Consider the following 18,137-nt stretch of genomic DNA (forward strand, 5'->3'; position numbering starts at 1 on the left):
TTATAATAAATTTGGATGTCCAATAAATATATATAGTACTATTGAAATATATTTCAAGCCTTTAACTAATTTGACACCGGAGGGAGTAGCGTCACAATTAATCATTTCTTAATACGTGAGATTTTTGTCCCAGAACATCAATAATTTTAAAATCGGAGGGGGACACCATATATAGGAGAGTGGTATTCACAGGTTCAATAAATCTATAGTACTATTATAATATATTTCAAGCCTCCCAAGTCCAAACGTTAACTAATTTGACACCGGAGAGAAGCGTCACAATTAATCATTCCTTGATATGTGAGATTTCTGTCCCAAAACATCAATAATTTTAAAATCGGAGGGAGCACTATATATAGGAGAGTGGTATTCACATGTTCAATAAATCTATAGTACTATTATAATATTTTTAAGCCTCAAAACGTCAACTCATTTGGCACAGGAGGGAGTAGTACGTGATATTCTGTCCAAAACATCCATAAATTTTAAACCAAAGGGAGTACCATAAGAGAAGAGAGGTGGTTAAATTTCTGAAACCTCGACATTCAATTCATGTTATAATAAACTCGCAGATCCAATAAACCCATAGTACTATAATAATATTTTTCATGCCAAATCGGTTCATATCATTTTTTTTAAAAAATAGTGATTTAGAAACTAATGATCGTCAACGTTTTATCAAAAGTCCGACCGTGTCTTACTCCAAACATAAAATATTTATAATCGAAGATAGTATACTTCATTTGTCTTAAAATATTACAATAAACTTTGAAGTAGTTTTGGGACAGAGAAAGAAGTACTCCCTCCGTACTCATAAAGGAAGTCGTTTAGGACAATGTTTAAATCAAACCTTAGAAATATAAATCATGAATAACTCTCAAGTTGTTGAATTTGAAAATGTAAAAATTATATGTATAGATTTTTCTTGAAAAATACTTTTATAAAAGTATAAATATATCACTTTTTGAATAAATATTTTTATAGAAACAAAAAGTTAAAGTTGTGTTTTGAAGACCGTATTGCTGTTCTAAACGACTTCCTTTACGAGCATGGAGTACAAATTTTGAGGTGTTTTCCATAAACTTGAAACGTTGTGATTCAACAAGTGCTAGTGCAAATTTGACCGCCAACGCAACCAATCAGTTGCACAGTTATCCACGCCAACACCGGAAATAACTGCCGAATAAACAAATCCAGCCTACCATTATCCTCTCGTAGCGTAGACGTCTCCGCCCATTCCCAATTTCCCATTCCCCCCTCTATTTCAACATCTCCCCCCATGTCTCTCCTCCCCCATCTCGCCATTTCAATTCCACCAACGCGAGAGAGAGAGCGATCGAGAAGCAAACCCGACCCGACAACCAATTTCTCCGACCCAATTCGCCTCCTCCAAGATTCTTGCGCCACCGCCGAGGAGGCGATCGGTTCTTGATTTCTTGAATTCGATTCTTGAAGAATTCTTGGGGGTGGTATGAGGTCGTCGGCGACGGCGGCGGCGGAGGCGGCGGAGGCTGACCAGTCGAGGGCGATGTACGAGCTGTGCGCGCTGCTGCTGACGGTGCTCCGGGCGTGGCCGGAGGAAGGGGGCGGGCGGGGGGCGGCGGCGTGGCCGCGGCAGGTGACGGCGGCGGGGGTGGCGTCGATGCTGCTGGGGGCGTCGGTGGCGCTGATGCTGTGCGGGTCGGTGACCTTCATGCTGGGGTTCTTCCTCATGCCCTGGGTCATCGGCCTCGCCTGCGTCTTCCTCCTCGTCGGGTTCGTCACCAACCTGTCCGTGATCTGGAGGGCCATCCTCTGGCCCGCCTCGTGCTCCTCCTCGCCCAAGGTGGCCTCCACATGTACGTGATCTTGGCCGTTTAGGAGTAGGGCTCCTACATGTTTGGGGACAAAAGGGAAGAGGCTCCTCTTTTTACATGTTTGGGTTAGTCAGGATTGGGGAATTCACTGTGGATTCATGCGTAATTTGGGGGGTAAATATGATGATTGGTGGTGTTTCTTGGCTTTATCAGAGTTCAAAATGCGCTAAATTGAGCGCCTTTGCTTAAATTATGCCCAATTGTGAAGCATCTGTCATACTTTGGGTGCTTCTCTGAAAATTGAGATATGTGTAGCTTCTGTATTTAAATTGTGGTTTTATTAGGATTGTTGCGTTGATTTAGTTCGGGAGGACATCATTCCAAATAATGTGAGCAGCTTGTTGTCGTAGTTAAAATAAAATTGACGCGATGGTAAGAAGTGGAAAGGGTCAGAATTGGTGGTTGTCGATGCAATCCAGATGATTCTCAAATGTTTTGGATCTCTAATTTGATGTAGAGAGGCTGGCTATAGCTTCAGGTTGATGAAATTCGATATTGAAAGGGCGTAAGGGACTAAATTGCGTCGGTGAGCACCGACCATATGAACTGAAAGGGGGAAAGGAGCTGTAAACATATAGAGTCAAAAAGGGCCATATAACAATGAAATGGATGCCTGAGCGCTTTCGTGCTTGCTAAGTAGGAGACCAGAAAGCTTAAGTTTATAACTTTGTTCGTTTCGACGGGATACAAGCTGAGTTTCTTAGGAACAAAGGAGCTTGAGAGGAACTAAATGCAACTAGTGACAATCGAGAAGAAGAGCTTTCTTAGATTCCCAGGAAGAATAGAATAGCCTAGTTAAGCTTGACCTAGTGTATTCCTTTCACCTTTCAAGATTTCACTGTCAATGCATCTAGAAAAATTGATATAGCTAGTTAATTGTTGAAATTAGAAAATACTTTATATGGGTGTAATACAGGTGAAGCTGAACCTCAATTTCCCTGCCAACCTTGATGTGCTTGTTCCTCACAAACGAACAGTATTCTACATCAATTTTCTGTGGTAAATTAATGCGGATGTATTAAGTTCACCATCAAGATCAGCTATTACAACCCAAATAAGTTCAAATATGATATCAGTGCAATTCCTTTCTTGGTCCTACTGACTGTAAACAGTATCATGCCTATATCACTATTATCATCACTATCATGCTTTTAAGAGTTGTTGTCTTTATTGCATTCATACCTATTTCCAACGTTATCGTATAACAAGAGCTTTGGATTGTATCTTCTGGCAGGGTATATATTTTCCAAGCCTCCATTCATGTCCTACATGTGAAGTTGAATGAGAAGTAGGTTCTCATGGAGGTGTATACAAGCAGAAGAGTTTGGGCGGCATTACGTTGTTGCCATCCTATCTTTTCCTTCCCGGACAACATTTTTACCATGTAACGCCGCAACAAGCTTAGATGGTTTTATATATTATAATTAGGATGGCAAGCTTTAACAGAAAACTTTGTACATATGGAAAAAGAACGGTTTGGTTTTATTATTTATTACATCTATCCTATAATTGTTTCAGAATTGGAGAGTTCTTTTCCTTCAAGGTTTGTATCTTGTTTTTGCTCAACTGGCACTGTCAGACTGATTGTCTCCAATCTTATGGAGCTGCTCTGTTGCCTCTGTTTTGGTTAGGATGGTTACTCTGTCTCAAGGGCTCTGTTTTGGGAACCAGGATTTTTCTTGATTCATGCCATAATTGAACTATTCGGTAATATAAAGGGATTTTGGCAATGTATTTGCACTTTCAAGATCTCTTATATTTTAGAACGGGATAGTATTTCGGTATGAATTCAGGCATTCTGGACATGACCTAACACCTGGATCCTTGTTAAGACAGCAAGATCTGAAAGCTCTGTATATCTTCTGATATCTGAACCTGAAAATGGTTAGTAGCATCTGATTGCTACTGGCAACTGTCCATGCATGCTGGAAGCGTTGAGTAGGTCCCAAGATGGCCCGTGTTCAGACAACAGCAAGGAAAGGTTTGGGTGATTAGGTCAAAAGTATGGGTCTTGAAAGCAAGAGGAGAGCAACCCCAGGAAGCAAGCAGTGGCCATTGCCCTACCACCACAAGAAAGCTCTGCCAGTTTTGTTTTCTGAAGCTACACGTATCAACGTCAGGCAAGCGGCTGCGAACGTCAGATTTGCGCATGCCGTTGCGCAGACAGAAAGAGAGAGAGAGAGACTGTTGTTAACTTATTAACCGTAGCTAACATTTAAATTTTAAAACTAAAATATTTTAGTGTTGATTCAGATATTTGCATCGAAGTTTATCTTTGGGTATTGGCTTTTCAAACTATTAAGAATGGTAATAAAAGGTTTTATCCATAAATTGTTTTTACCATCCGTTTTAAATTGCTTGGTTTGTTCTAAGTCAAGAATTTTTATATTTAATCATTAATTTCTATAAACTCGTATAGTTTAACATCTCAATATTTATATTTTTAGATTCACCATGAGAAATATTTTCATAATATATAATTCATGTATTGTTAACTTATACGGTTTTCTAAAAATTTGTAGTCAAATATAGATATGTTTGGTTTAGAACAAACCTAAAACGACAAATAATTTGAAACAACAAGAGTAGCTTATCATCCGTGGCTTAAACGATCAAAAATTATTTTCGGTTGTTTTCAGCTGTGGCTATTTTGAATTTTAATTTAATTGTAGAGTTAACTTAAGAGGCATTTTGTCGCTTTCATCACTCAGCCATGACTTCTGGACCGAAAACAGAAAGTATGAAATTCTTACCTTGAAATGATTTCATTTTTAATATACGATCAAATCCCCAATTGCTACAACTTACAAATGTCGCAGTGCAGCTATGCAACTATGTTCAGTTGAAAGCTGTGCAGTCTCTTCTGATCTCTCCATGCTTCCCGGACTTGACTCCGACCCTGCCAAGCTTGACCATGGCCTCCTTGAACGCCTCGAAGAAGAGCGTCTGGTTCTTGGCGAAGCCGGTCACCGCCGGCCGCGACGCGGCGTCGGTGTAGAGCTCCTGGTCGGAGGTGAACAGGCCGAGGCCGCCGGCGAGGTTGGCGTAGTAGGCGTTGTCGAAGGCGGCCGGGGTGATGGGGTCCATGTTGACGGCGATGGTCGGCGCGACGTCGCGCGGGCACGCCGCCATCAGCTGCCGCGCGTACGCCGGGTCGTAGGACGGGTCCACGCCGCCGCCGACGCGGCCGTACAGCCGGCCGGCGAAGCGCGTGCAGTGCGCGAAGCCGACGGTGTGCGCGCCGGAGAGCGCCACCATGTCGAGCACGGTGAGGTTGTTCTTGGCGAATATGGCGGCGAGGTCCTTGACGCGCATGTCCGGGCCTGGCAGCTTGCCGGCGACGCCGCCGGACTTGGAGACGAGGCCGTCTAGCCGGCCAAGCTCGACGGTCCAGCGTGGGCCGGACGACTGCAACGCCATTGATTGATTGATTGATCGACCTTGTTAGAGGCAGCAAAGCTTTCGCCATGGCAGGAGGAGGAGGATTGATGGGATGGTTTACCATGGCGACGACGTCCCTGGCGGCGATGGCGAGGATGTCGGCGCAGGAGACCACGCCGGGGCACTTCTTCTCGACCGCCGCCTTGGCGCGCACCACCGTGTCGAAGCCGTCGCCGGCGAGCGACAGGTTGTCCGGCGAGTCCTTCTCGGCGTCGTTGCCCCGCGACGCGATCATGACCGACGCGTCACACCCCTGTCAGAAAAGGTTAAAATTCCCCCAAAATAATTTCAGTGCCAATTGAAAACGTACGTAACTTCAATTTTCAAAGTGATCAAAGCATTTGCACACCTATCAAAAATTTAAAGGTCTGTTTAAACTGAAGCCAAAATAAACCTTACCAAATTTTAACAATATTATCAAATTTTTGTATGATTTCTTATGTATTTACTGGAGTTTGATAAAGAAATAAATGGAAGTATATATTTAACAACTTTATAAAAAAATATGGTTTGAAATGACATCGATCTAAATAACCCGGAGTATGAAATCATCATGAAATGGGAGGAATGATGACGTGGACGGCACGGAATTCCGTGTCCGCCACATCGGATACGACAACGTGGCGCCTGGTATTCCAGCAGGGATTCAGAGAAGCATCTGTCGTGAGCATTTGATTACGCAGCCCAGTTGACAGAAAAGGGTCGTGCAGTCACATGGCAGAAGCGACGAGTGCGTGATTTGGAGCTAATCCAGTTGCCATTTCGTACCATTAATCTACTGTTAATCTCTCATTATCTCGTACTACTACTCCCTCCGTTTCATAATGCAAGTCATTCTATCATTTCCTACATTTATATTGATATTAATGAATCTAGACATATATATATTTATCTAGATTCATTAACATGAATATGAATATGAGGAAAGTTAAAATGACTTATATTGTGAAACGGAGGAAGTAGCTTTTCTCTCCTTTCCCTGAGACTAACAAACCAAATTTTGACATGATCTCTGATGCAATTAAATGTAGATTAATGCTGAAAATTCAGAGACCCTCATGCTGCTCATGCTGCTAAGCTGAATCCTGAATGCATCAGGAAAGCAGCTGAAAAGTTTGTAAGCTTTGCAAGTATGCAAATGCCTAATGCAGAGTAATGCTGAAAAATTCAGTGCATCACAAGCAGCTCTGAAGCTGCAAAAGCTGCGAAAATTTTGCAAGGATTTTCAAATGCCAAATGCAAAGCTAACTACTCGCCGAAATCAAACCGAGGCTATCAATTACGAAAGAAATCAAGAAACCTAGAACCAGAAAATCTGAGGGTGCAAGTGCGACTCTGAAACTCTGACGCCTCCAATTCCGGTTTGAAATCTGAATCAAGAACACGAGGGTTGGTTGGGTCAGTGCCAGCCGCCGCTGCTCACCTCGACGAAGCAGTCGTGGAAGAAGAGGCGGAGCGTGGCCGGGACGGTGACGAAGGTCTCCTTCACCTTCCTCGCCACCACCGACCGCACGACGGACTCCACGCCGGGGCACGTCGACCGGTAGTGCTCCGGCGACAGCCTCGCCGCCTCGCCGCCGGCCGCCGCCGCCATTGCCACCACCACCACCACCGCCGCCGCCGCCGCGACGCCGTACAGGCTACCACGTCGCTCCATGGAGGAGGAGCTCCTCGAGCTTGTCCTTCCTTCCAATGGGGGAGGAGGGATTAAGCTAGTGGCCAAATGGGGGAGAGGAGTGGAGTGGAGTGGAGTGGAGTGAAGAAGAGAAGAGACAGGAATGGTGGGGGTACAGTACAGTGGTGGGCAGTGGGGAAGAGTGAAAGGTGGAAGAGCTTTTTGTTGATGATAATTGTATAGTATTAATTAAATTGCAAGGTGGTGTTAGCTAACTACTTCCTCCGATATAAGGCTGTGTTTAGTTCCACGTTAAAATTGGAAGTTTGAAGAAATTAGAACGATGTGATGGAAAAGTTAAAAGTTTGTGTGCGTAATAAAGTTCGATGTGACAGAAAAGTTAAAAGTTTGAAGAAAAAAATTAGAATCTAAACAGGCCTAAATATTTGATGTTTATGATATGATTGTTTAGGATATGATTCAATCGAAATATTTATAATTCCAACCATCAATTTTATATCAGAATAAGTTTATAAAATCTAATAACAAGTTTGTAATATTTATGAATTTGTGTACATTTTGGTAGGATTTGTTCTGTAAAAGCTAAGATTTAAACTGAACAAACAATGGCATTCGTTTCTCTTGAACCATGACAAAACTTGACCCGGTTTTCAGCCTCAGATTCATCCAGAGACTGATGGCCTTGTCCCTTGAAACTATGCAATCATCACTGCATCAAGGTTTTTGTTGAGCTTAATAACAGCAGCATGAACTGTGGATGAACAGTGAGGTAGTGTTCTGGTGGAGCTCACACACTCATGAAAAGGTTTCACAGGTTTAGAACTGATTCAAAGAACAAATGCTGATGCCTGATTTCGTGTATCTGAAATGCAACTTTACAAAGTACAGGGCTTCAGGCTACTAAATTACTGACAAAGTTACAACTGATTCAGAGAACAAGTGCTGATATCTGAAATGCAACTTTACAAAGTACAGTGCTTCAGGCAGAATTTACTGAAAAATTCAAGATTATTGGTTATCATCCTTGATGTTGATACGTGTCACGGGCGGCTGTTATGTTTGGTCAGAGATTCCAAACTCGATTGTCAGTGACTCCATGTACCAACCAAACTGGACATTGAAATGCGAATACCAGAGTTGTTATGCTTATCGGCTCAAGCAGTAGTGCCAATCATTATTTGTGAAATCATTATCCATAACACGAAAAAATCCAGTCAGCAAAAGAATTTAGGACCAACCAGACTGCACATGGCTTCCAACTGTATCCTAATCAGATGGTGTGATGTTAGCAAGAAACCAATTTGGTGTCATCTCCTTGGATTTGGTATCGTCTGAGCTTTTCTACCTCCAGACAGCTAAATACAGAAATAATACAGGCTCAATAAACGTTGAATACTTCATACTAAATGGTTATCATCGAAATATGGATTCTGAAATTGTGAAACTAAAGTAGAATGCTGATGAGCTGAAGTTTAGGAGTCTTTGTCAGAAAAGGAATTCTTTCTTCATTTTCTTTCTCAATACTAGCACTCCTGTACCTTGATCGCAAAAAAGGTTTTAAAGCAGTGCGTACCGTGGAAATACTTAGGACCTAATATACATGTGACGATAGATATAATGCGCTGAAATGAATCTGATGAGGCGGCAAGTTACTGCAGCACAGTACTGTAAATAACTGAATTACAAAATTCTGAACAAAAATGCTAAATATCTGAGCAGGATGTAACAGATATTGTAAACACATTTTGCAGCATTGAAATACAGTTGGGTTGGTGAGTCTAAGGAGACCTACTATCAGAGAATTAGACCCTCGATGTTCCCAGCTTTCGCTCAAAGAGGCGATGCAGTAGGTAGACCTGCACAACACTGGCTGCAATGAGAGCAGCTGATTCAAAGAATGCCTTGTGAACTGCCCTCCTACTCATGTTCTCGTTTACTGCATCAGATAGACAAATATAGTATTACAGTTTTAGCATCAAAACACGTTTATGAGATACTGTAAATTTTGCTTTTGACAGAACATGATATTTACAAAAAAAAAGGGAAAAAAAAGAAAAAGAAAAGAAGATGGTGTGTGTTCTCATGTTGTTCATCAATGTAACAAATATTTATCAATTTCAAGATGTTTGGTAATGTGGCATGTGTGGCGGTCTGGTCCAAAGGTTGACATAAAAGGCTGGAGCTCCTAAGGCAGGACAGTTTGTCGGTAGTACAGAAACAGAAAAGTTGAGCATTTGCTACAACTCATAAGTTCTATTTATTACAAGATAAAAGAAAACAAGAGATCTTCACATATTACAATTTCGAAAAAGTACTAGTATTTAAAGGAGAGAGTAAGACACGAGGAACATACATATTGCTTGCCGGTCTGTTTGGGCCTCCAACCAGTGCTGTTCAAACTGAATGTTGTAGAGGGCTTCATCCAACTTTGCAATTTGCTCAAACAAGGCGCTGAAATGTTCTACATATTTCCAGAGTAAAGGAATCAACCACATGCTCCTTGCTAGACAAATTTAACAAAACCAGAAAAATGCTTACCATCTTTGGCATGCTGGTCATAATACGAAAAGTGACTAACAAGTACATCAAAATCTACAGTTTCATGGTATGGGGATTTATTGGTGAAGCAGAAGCGGTGAACGCCTCTCCTATGAACTATGAATTCAAACTTATCGCTGATCTTGTCACGGGAATCATGGATTTGATTACCATTGGGATCTCTAACCTGCCATATATCAAAGTTGAATCAGTTTTGGATGCGGCATAACTGGAAAGTTCTCAAGGGCTCATGCAAGCATCAAACAAAACATGGAGTCCATATGCAATCCTCCATGCCCATTATCAGACTACAAGAACGGAAATATCTAGCCAGCTATTGTTCCTTATTAAAAAATGAAAGCAAGAATCTCACCACACTCTACAATTGTGGAGTATTTACATGGATGAAGATTGGACGTAAGAAAAAGAAAAACAAGATCATACCACAAGATCCACGCCATCCTCGGTATAATGCCATGGCGTCTCTGCCTTGATCACAACAAAGGATACATGAACTGTATCTCCTTCATAATCAACATTATGAGAGAAGCACTCTTCCCTATCGATCACGAAGCGAATAGCTGCAGCAGGGCGCAAGAAGGCCAAGATACATAGAACCAACAGAAACCCCAATCTCAAACTCCCCTCCATTGTCCTACTGCAAGAAACACAAAGCCATAGAATTTAGACAGTATCAACATAGGATTACAGAACTACTATCAAATAGCTGTAACATTCTACCCAAAAAAAGACGAGTGAGGTTATTAGCTTAAGAGAAATAAGAACACACAACTGCAGTCTCCCAAATTCACATACTATATACTCCCTCTATCCCATAATATAAGGCATGGTCAAAGTTAACTTATAATTTCTCATATCCTAGAAGGTTTGTAGCAACAAAATTATAACCATATGAAAGTAATTTAAATCTCAATCTAATGATATATTTTTTAACAAATAAAATTCATTTAATATTATACTAAGTGTAGCAACAAAATTATAACCATATGAAAGTAATTTAAATTTCAATCTAATGATATATTTTTTAACAAATAAAATTCATTTAATATTATACTAAGTGTTGGTTAAATGTTTTAAATGTTGAATCTTGAAATGTGTATGCGCCTTATATTATGGGATAGAGGGAGTAGTTATTAAAGGGTTCAAATTCAAGCAGCAGGTAGATAGTGCGGTATTCAAGAAATAGCTCACTGACTCACTCCCTACGACAATGCAGAGACAAAATACAAAGGTAGAATTACTAAAAATCACGTGAATTAGCACATACACACAAATTATTTGTCTCATTCTCACTATTAGACGCACAAGTAAAATTCCCACATCACTGAAGAAGTACGCACTTCCCATGACCTAACTGTAGCAGGCAACAGATGCACAAATCCTCCTAGGGTAAGAGCTAAAACCTCCCATCTAATTGGGGCATAAGAGCAGTGGCAAATCAAGGAGCCGAGCATTCCCGCCAGATCTAGAGAACTCTCCAAGAATCGGCGCGATATGCCCTTTGTCCGCCATCCACGGAAGCAAAATCCAGTAACGAACACGCGAATCACAAACGGCGCATCGAACCGCAGTAACAGAAACAAACAACGAGCAATCTCCCAGCAAGCCTGAGTAGCTCCGCCTCCTCCCAAGAACACAAATCTTAAACAAGAAACCAAACTAGTAAGTCGTAATCTTTCCACCCAAAAAACCGGCTGATTCGACCAGCGACACGCGCCCGGCGCAATCCAGAAGTAGCGAGATCGAACCGAGCAGGCATTGATGGGGATGGATCGAGCTTGCTCACCTTGGGTCCGTCCGTGGAATCTCTGGCGATCTTGTCCCGCCGCTTCTCTTTTCCCGGGGATTTCTTGTTTGCGAGATCAGAAGAAGAGGAAATTAGAGAGCACGGGAACTTGTCTTTACGTTGGATTAACGGCTTGATCTCGTGGGCTTTTTGGACTTTGTGGCGAGAAGCGAGTGAGGAGCACGTGGGGACACGGGACCCAGGCCCACCTGCCGGTGACAAGCTGATGCGTATAATGGGCCGGGAAATAATTGAGGGAATAAGTTCATCGGCCGTCCCTCAACTTTACACCGAGATTTTTTAAAGTCCCTTAACCACAAAACCAGAAATCTCCACCCCTAAACTATACAAAACCGTTCACTCAAGGTCCCTAGGCAGTATATACGGGTGGTTTTACTGACGTGGCATCCTAGCCAGCAAAAAAAAATTAAAATTAATATGTGTGGCCCACATGTAAGTGAGACAATGGTGTGGGTCTCACATTTCTTTGTTTTTTTTTCTTTTTCTCTTCTCTTCTCTCCGAGTTCTCTCGAGTCTCGAGCAAGCGCGGCGACCGGGGGGAGAGAGGTGGTCGGCGGCGGAGCGGGGACGGCGGCGGCGGAGAGGAAGAGAGAGGTGGTCGATGCGATGGCGGCGGCGGGAGCGGAAGAGAGATGGCGGTCGGCGCAACGGTGAGCTCGGCGGCGGAGATGTTCGAATGTGCTGGGTGCTCGACCACGGGCCCCGCCGCCGCCCGACGAGCGGCGCGCTCTCCCTGTCGACCCTCTCTCCCTCCCCAAGGCGATGGTGCTGCTCCGCTGCCGAAAGAGTTGCTGCCTCCACTGGATGAACTACCTTAGCCCCGACCTCAAGTGCAGCAACTTTCATCGACGACGACTACGAGCTCACCATCAAGCTCCATGCCCTTCTCGGCAACAAGTAAGCAAAACAAATTTCAATGTGTTGTCATCTGCTCCGGTTAGCTCTTCTTGTGTTCTTGGTGCTGATTGATTGGTTCTGCAGGTGGAACAGCACATCAAGCGCAAGCTCATGAGCCAGGGCATCGATCCGCAGACGCATCAGCCGGTTAGCGCCGGGACCAGCGTTGCCGCGGCAAGCGAGCTGACCACGACGACCAGCACTGTTAGCTTCCCATCCCTGCGTGGGCGCCGGCGTGAGGGAGCTCGAGGAGGAAGGAGGGAAGGCTGGGAGGGGTCTTCCTCGAAGTCGTCGTCTCCGGCGGAGGTCGAGTCAGCGGCGGAGGTGAGCTTGAGCTCCGCGTCGAGGAGCACCGCGAAGTCATCGCTGCCGCTCGACGACGACGAGGAGGACGGCGACGGCGACTTGGCGGCGGGGCTTATGGCCGAGGGCAAAGGGTGTGCTTTGGTCGGTTGGGGTGGGCTGGATGCGCCTCCGTGCTCGCCCACCTCCGCTCCGCTGCCATGCTCGCCCTCCACCGCTCCACCCGCCGCCGCGCTCGCCCTCCGCTTCTCTGCCCGCGGTCGTGCTCGCGCTCCACTGCTCGGCCTGCCGCGCTTGCGCCCGCCGCCGCTCCGCTGGCGCTTGCCCTCTGCTGCGCCACCCGCATCTGCGTGCGTTGCTCCGCCTGCCACCGGCCTCCCTCACTGAAGAAGAGAAATAGAGAAGAGAGAAAAGAGAAGAGAAGGAGAAGCGCGCCTGCCGCTGGCCTCTCTCACTAAAGAAGAGAAATAGAGAAGAGAGAAAAGAGAAGGAGAAGAAAAGAGAAGAAAAAAATTTTTTTGGCTAACTAGGATGCCACGTCAGCGAAACCACTCATATATACTGCCTAGGGACCTTGAGTGAACGGTTTTGTATAGTTTAGAGGTGAAGATTTCTGGTTTTGTGGTTAAGAGATCTCAAAAAATCTCGCTGTTAAGTTGAGGGATCTCCGGTGAACTTATTCCATAATTGAGCTCCAAGTAAAATCTTGGGCCAACTGTCCAAATTGGGCTAGGCCTAATCTAGAGTTACTACTAGCCCAATATAAACTTACGGTTTCGGAATTTTTTGCGAGCTCGCATCTTAGATTTATGTATATCCATCAAAATTGACATTTTTCGTATGACTTTGACTTTCAACTAATGCAAAACTACCAAGAACTTTCGACATTACAAAAAATTAAAAAAATAACATGTTAGCTTTCATAATTTTGCTTAAATTAAATGGCTGTAAGGCTGTGAAATGAACTTTATGGGGCTATTTACTTTGATGAAAAAAAACCTTACCAAAATTTAACATTACCAAAATTAGGCAGCAAACTAAATATATCCACTTTTTTTTAGGTAACTTTACCAAAATTTGATAAGGCTGAAAATGGCATCAAAGTGATCAAGCCCTATGTTCAGGTTCAGCCAAGGCAAACAAACGAGTAGCAAAACACACAGCATAAACTGCGTAGAAACCAAACATTGTAAAGCTCTGATATCTTGCATAGTTTCCCAACATGGTCCGGTGAACAGAAAATATATGAAACTAGACTTCAGAAAACCACAGCACTGTCGCATGGTGCTAACTGAGTTCCTCGTCAAAATCATTACACTGAAAAATGAAACTACAGGGCGAGCTCAACGGCGGGGGGCGAATATAATTTAGGTCATCCGCTGGGCGGCCTCCTTAGCGAGAAGCTTTTCCCTGGCCTTGGTCTTCGCCTGCGACTTGGAGCCCATGACGCCGCCTCCCCACTTCTTCCTGACCTCGTCGAACTTGTCGTTGAAGTTCGCCTACAAAGTTATGGTTCACCGAGTTAGCAATGAGGCTAAAGAGCAGAGCACTGGATAACATGATGATCATGAATGAGAGAACAAGGGATGCCGTGGTTTCTTACCTTGATGGCCTCCAAGATCTTGCTGAACTCAAGCTTGTCCTCGTTCTTGACAGTGGTCAAGCACAGAACAGATGCAGTCTTCTTGTGAACAATCTGCATATGATCATTTGCGAAGGTTGAGCTCCGCTTTCTACTAGCATCTATACTTTCAATAAGTACATTCAATTTGAGTATGGAGAGTCAGGAAATATACCGATCCAAGGCGAGCTTTGCCCTTAACGATGCAGTAAGGGACCTCCATCTTCCTACACAGGGCTGGAAGCCACACAACCAGCTCAATTGGATCAACATCATGAGCGATGACAACCAGCTGGGCCTTGCTCTGCGCGAGAAGCATTCAAATTATCAGTAAAGTGCTTGATTATATGTTCCCATGAATAAGTCTCCTTGATGAGTGACTAACAAAGAAATGAACACATTAACAAGCTCCTGTACCTGCTCAATGAGGTAAGTCACGTGGTTAAGACCATACTTCACAACAATTGGCTTCTTGGCCTCAACGGTTTTCCCTTCAGCCTCAGCCTGGGCCCTCTTCAAAAGCCTCTCCTTCTTGGCAGCCTTGTCCTCAGGGCGGTACTTGAGAAGCATCTTAAACAGGTTGGTTGCTGCAAATAAAGATTTACATCAGATATTTTTTATGCCATTAATTCCTCAACACAAATTAACAATTTAACAGATGAGTTTCCTTGCTTCATTTTTGAAATGGTAACAACTAAGAAATTGATAACACGATCCTACATAACAATGGTGTTGAAGAGACAGCGTTGAGTCTAATCATAGTGATAAACAAACAGAAACATGATAAAAACTGACAACCACCATATACTGCAGCAAAACTTCAATAGTCTGCTTTAGCAATTTTCCATTCTTAAAAGCACCACTTTTGACACAGGGTTAACATTCTATCCTAGAATAAAATTTGGACAGAGAGCTACCATGCCAACAAGAATACCGACACAGCCAGCATTAATTTGAGATAACTATGTTCGACTAGAACACCCAAAAGGTCATCATAAACTGAAGACACATTCATCAGCTAGTCACTACAATTACAAACCTAACAAGGAAATGACATTTGTAACACCTAACCAGTTCGGCCAATTAGCGTTCCAGGTGCAATCCGACATGATGAACGAACTGAGATGTAGATATATACCGAGGTTCTTGTCGAGGGTGCGGGTGAACTGGTTGAGCGCCGGGGGAACCTTGAGGCGCTGCTTGAGGATGCGGCGCTGGCGCTGGATGCGCACCACCTTGGGCCACTTCACGAACCTGTGCAGATCCTTCTTGGGTGGCAGCGCGCCGCCGATGCCGAACTGCTTCGGCCTCTTCTCGAACAGCGGGTTGGTCACCTTCTCCTGCAAGAACCACCAAGCAAAACATCCAAGTAAATCACAAGCCCCCCAACAACGAAACAACGTAGATTTCGAGCAGAGAGACGGCGAGCATTACCGTCTTCTTCTTCGCCGGCACCGGCGCCCTGCCGCCTCGCTTCGGTGCCTGCAAGATTCGCCATCCAAAATCTTACTTAGAGCATCCCAATATTCACACACAAAATACAAAGCTACAAATCGACGCTGCAACTGAAGAAAAAAAAAATCTAAGCCGGCGGATCGCAAGATCCACGGGAAGAGAACCGCGGGGGGCAACTGGCACCGGAGACGGGAGCTTACCATTTCGCCGGAGGCGAGGGTGGAGCTCTCGGGAGGCGGCGAGGCGGGCGGCGGAGGAGGAGGAGGAAGAAGGCGGCGACTGGTGGTGCGAGGAGGAGGTGGTGGTTTTATAAAGCAATCGTCGGGGAGACGTGGACGCTTCGTGAGCGTCGGATGCGGCGTGGGGGGAGGAGGTGGGCTGTATCCGCCGTCCGTTGCCAGGATTAGGGTTTAGGAGGCGTCACTTGGGCCGTGGGCCTCGCGAATGGAGTGTGAGGTGGTGGTATCTACTGGGCCGGGCCGTAATTGATTGTGAGTCCAGCCCATTTGTTTGGTACTTTTCCACGTAGACCCCTCGTGTACTTTGATATTGCGTGTTTGCCCTTCCGGTAAACCCAATGGCGACGGCGGCGGAGCGAGGCGGCGACGGCGAGCCGCCGGGGAGAGCGATTCGCAGTCTTCCACCGCGCGGGGATTCCCAGGTGAATCTCCCTCGCTCTGTTCGTTCTCTTCGCAGATCTCAAGTCATCAACAACTAGCCTTCCATACTCGTGCTCTGTGTACTGGTAGGATCATAGCGCGCTAGTATTCATGCGATGCGATTTTTGTGCGGTTTGCTTGGGGATTCCGACAGTTATGTCTTGCGATGCATTGCATCTCCCCTGGTGGTCAGTAGGATTACTTGGTTTCGGGGAGAAACTGTAATCGCCTGGTTTTTATTGCAAGTTGTAGATTGGGACTTTGGGAATGGAGGTTCCAGTAAATATTGGTATTTTTACCTATTTTCAAAGTTTGTTGAGGCAATCGTCCAAAATTCTGAATAAAGTTCTATGCCTGGGAACCTGTCAGGGACTATTGAATTTAGAGCTTGATCAAATATCTTCCTATGGGCCTCACTGAGTCACTGTTTCTTTTTTCTCGAACGCGCAAAAGAATTGCACGTCAATATATCAGAAGAATAGAATGTTTGTTACATGACGCAATCAGTCAGACCGACTTATACCAAGAAAGGGGAGAAAAAAGACTAAAATAAAGAAGAGACAAAAGACTACTGTGACGGCTACACACAACTCCAAATAGCTTGGAGGGGGCAGAGCCACTACCTTCCCAGGAGAACCCCAAAATTAGCGATACCAGCTAAAGACCAAAGGTGGCCCTCAGAGAGGATGGACTCAAGGACCTCCGAGACCGATGACAATGCAGAGTCGAAAACTCTGGAGTTCCGCTCTTTCCACAGTTGCCAAGAGACTAGGAGGACCATAGAATCGAAACTGGCCCGGAGATGCCCCGGCAAGCAAACCCTAGAAGAAGGCCACCAATCTTGGAGACAGCTACCCCAGAGAGCAGAGAGGCAGTCCAACCAAGAGGCGACAGCACACGGAGCCAAACTTGCAGAGCGAACACGCAATCGAGGAGGATGTGGTTCGCTGTCTCAAGCTCTTGACCGCAGAAGGGGCAGGCCGAATGACTATCCAAGCTGCGCTTTAGGAGGAGGTCGGCCATCCAGCAGCGCCGCTAAAATGCAAACCAGAGGAAGAACTTGCATTTAGCAGGGCCCTTCGCGTGCCAGAGAAGATCGGCACAGGCAAAGGAGTGCTGGCCAAAAAAGAAGGCCTGGTACGCTGAACGCGCAGAGTAGCGCTGGTCGCTCGTCCAACGCCAAACAAGACGGTCTCTGACACCCGGCAAGAGCTGAATTCGGAGCGCAGCATCCCAGATAAGAAGAAACTGGGAGATGACAGGGACAGTGAGGGCCCCGCGGATGTCCGAAACCCAGGAGTTGTTCGCCAGACCAGAAGCAACCGTGCGCGAACGGAGGCGCTGTGGCACAGCGAAGAGGAGGTCAGGAGCCAAGGAGGCCACTGAGTGGCCTCCATCAATCCAATGGTCAGTCCAGAAGAGCATAGATTCACCATCCTCCGGCACGAAGAAGGTGGACGCCTCGAACATGTCGGAGACAGACTGCTCGACCGGGGCCTTCAAGCCATCCCAATAGGGATGCCCGGAACGCTGAAGCCAAAGCCAGCGAACGCGCAAGGCGAACCCTGCCAACCTGAGGTTAGGAATTCCTAACCCACCGAAGGCCTTAGGACGACAGACATTCGTCCAGGACACCCGGCACTATCCCCCATGAACCGAATCTGTACCTGTCCACAAGAAGGCGCGTCGCTTCTTGTCAATGGCCTTAACAACCCAGGCAGGAAGGCCGATTGCCATAGACACATGGACTGGAATGGAGGAGAGAACAGACTGGACCAACATGGAGCGACCAGCAAGAGTAGTGAGACGCCCCTTCCAAGGTGGTAGGCGATGAGCGACCCTGTCCACCAGTGGCTGAAGAGCCGCCTTCGGCAACTTGCGAACGGACAGCGGAATGCCGAGG

At 45.3% G+C, this 18,137-nt stretch overlaps 4 protein-coding genes and 1 long non-coding RNA gene across 5 annotated transcripts; 1 reads left to right on the top strand and 4 right to left on the bottom strand.

Moving 5' to 3' along the window:
• The first annotated feature begins 1,295 nt into the window (after positions 1-1,295).
• LOC4347519 (uncharacterized) lies at positions 1,296-3,376 on the top strand. Its single transcript, XM_015795806.3, has 2 exons — positions 1,296-1,838; positions 3,091-3,376. The coding sequence occupies exons 1-2, from the start codon at positions 1,472-1,474 to the stop codon at positions 3,129-3,131; spliced, it is 408 nt and encodes a 135-aa protein (XP_015651292.1). The 5' UTR covers positions 1,296-1,471; the 3' UTR covers positions 3,132-3,376.
• Positions 3,377-4,595: 1,219 nt separating this feature from the next.
• LOC4347520 (peroxidase 73) lies at positions 4,596-7,114 on the bottom strand. Its single transcript, XM_015756488.3, has 3 exons — positions 6,721-7,114; positions 5,359-5,550; positions 4,596-5,264 (listed from the first exon to the last, which is right to left on the bottom strand). The coding sequence occupies exons 1-3, from the start codon at positions 6,952-6,954 to the stop codon at positions 4,695-4,697; spliced, it is 996 nt and encodes a 331-aa protein (XP_015611974.1). The 5' UTR covers positions 6,955-7,114; the 3' UTR covers positions 4,596-4,694.
• A 496-nt stretch (positions 7,115-7,610) lies between these two features.
• On the bottom strand, positions 7,611-8,288 carry LOC136351761 (uncharacterized). The gene is made up of 2 exons (XR_010734897.1): positions 8,172-8,288; positions 7,611-8,043 (listed from the first exon to the last, which is right to left on the bottom strand). It is a non-coding gene; the product is annotated as an uncharacterized lncRNA (long non-coding RNA).
• A 260-nt stretch (positions 8,289-8,548) lies between these two features.
• On the bottom strand, positions 8,549-11,372 carry LOC4347521 (transmembrane emp24 domain-containing protein p24beta2). Its single transcript, XM_015756491.3, has 5 exons — positions 11,279-11,372; positions 9,916-10,129; positions 9,472-9,658; positions 9,287-9,394; positions 8,549-8,869 (listed from the first exon to the last, which is right to left on the bottom strand). Exons 2-5 carry the CDS (start codon positions 10,120-10,122, stop codon positions 8,736-8,738), a joined length of 636 nt encoding a protein of 211 aa, XP_015611977.1. The 5' UTR covers positions 10,123-10,129; positions 11,279-11,372; the 3' UTR covers positions 8,549-8,735.
• Positions 11,373-13,647: 2,275 nt separating this feature from the next.
• LOC4347522 (60S ribosomal protein L7a-1-like) lies at positions 13,648-15,856 on the bottom strand. The gene is made up of 7 exons (NM_001422805.1): positions 15,776-15,856; positions 15,555-15,602; positions 15,259-15,460; positions 14,538-14,707; positions 14,296-14,424; positions 14,103-14,195; positions 13,648-13,998 (listed from the first exon to the last, which is right to left on the bottom strand). The coding sequence occupies exons 1-7, from the start codon at positions 15,776-15,778 to the stop codon at positions 13,867-13,869; spliced, it is 777 nt and encodes a 258-aa protein (NP_001409734.1). The 5' UTR covers positions 15,779-15,856; the 3' UTR covers positions 13,648-13,866.
• Positions 15,857-18,137: the final 2,281 nt, after the last annotated feature.

Source organism: Oryza sativa, chromosome 9 (assembly GCF_034140825.1).
Source record: "Oryza sativa Japonica Group chromosome 9, ASM3414082v1".
Classification (NCBI taxonomy): domain Eukaryota; kingdom Viridiplantae; phylum Streptophyta; class Magnoliopsida; order Poales; family Poaceae; genus Oryza; species Oryza sativa.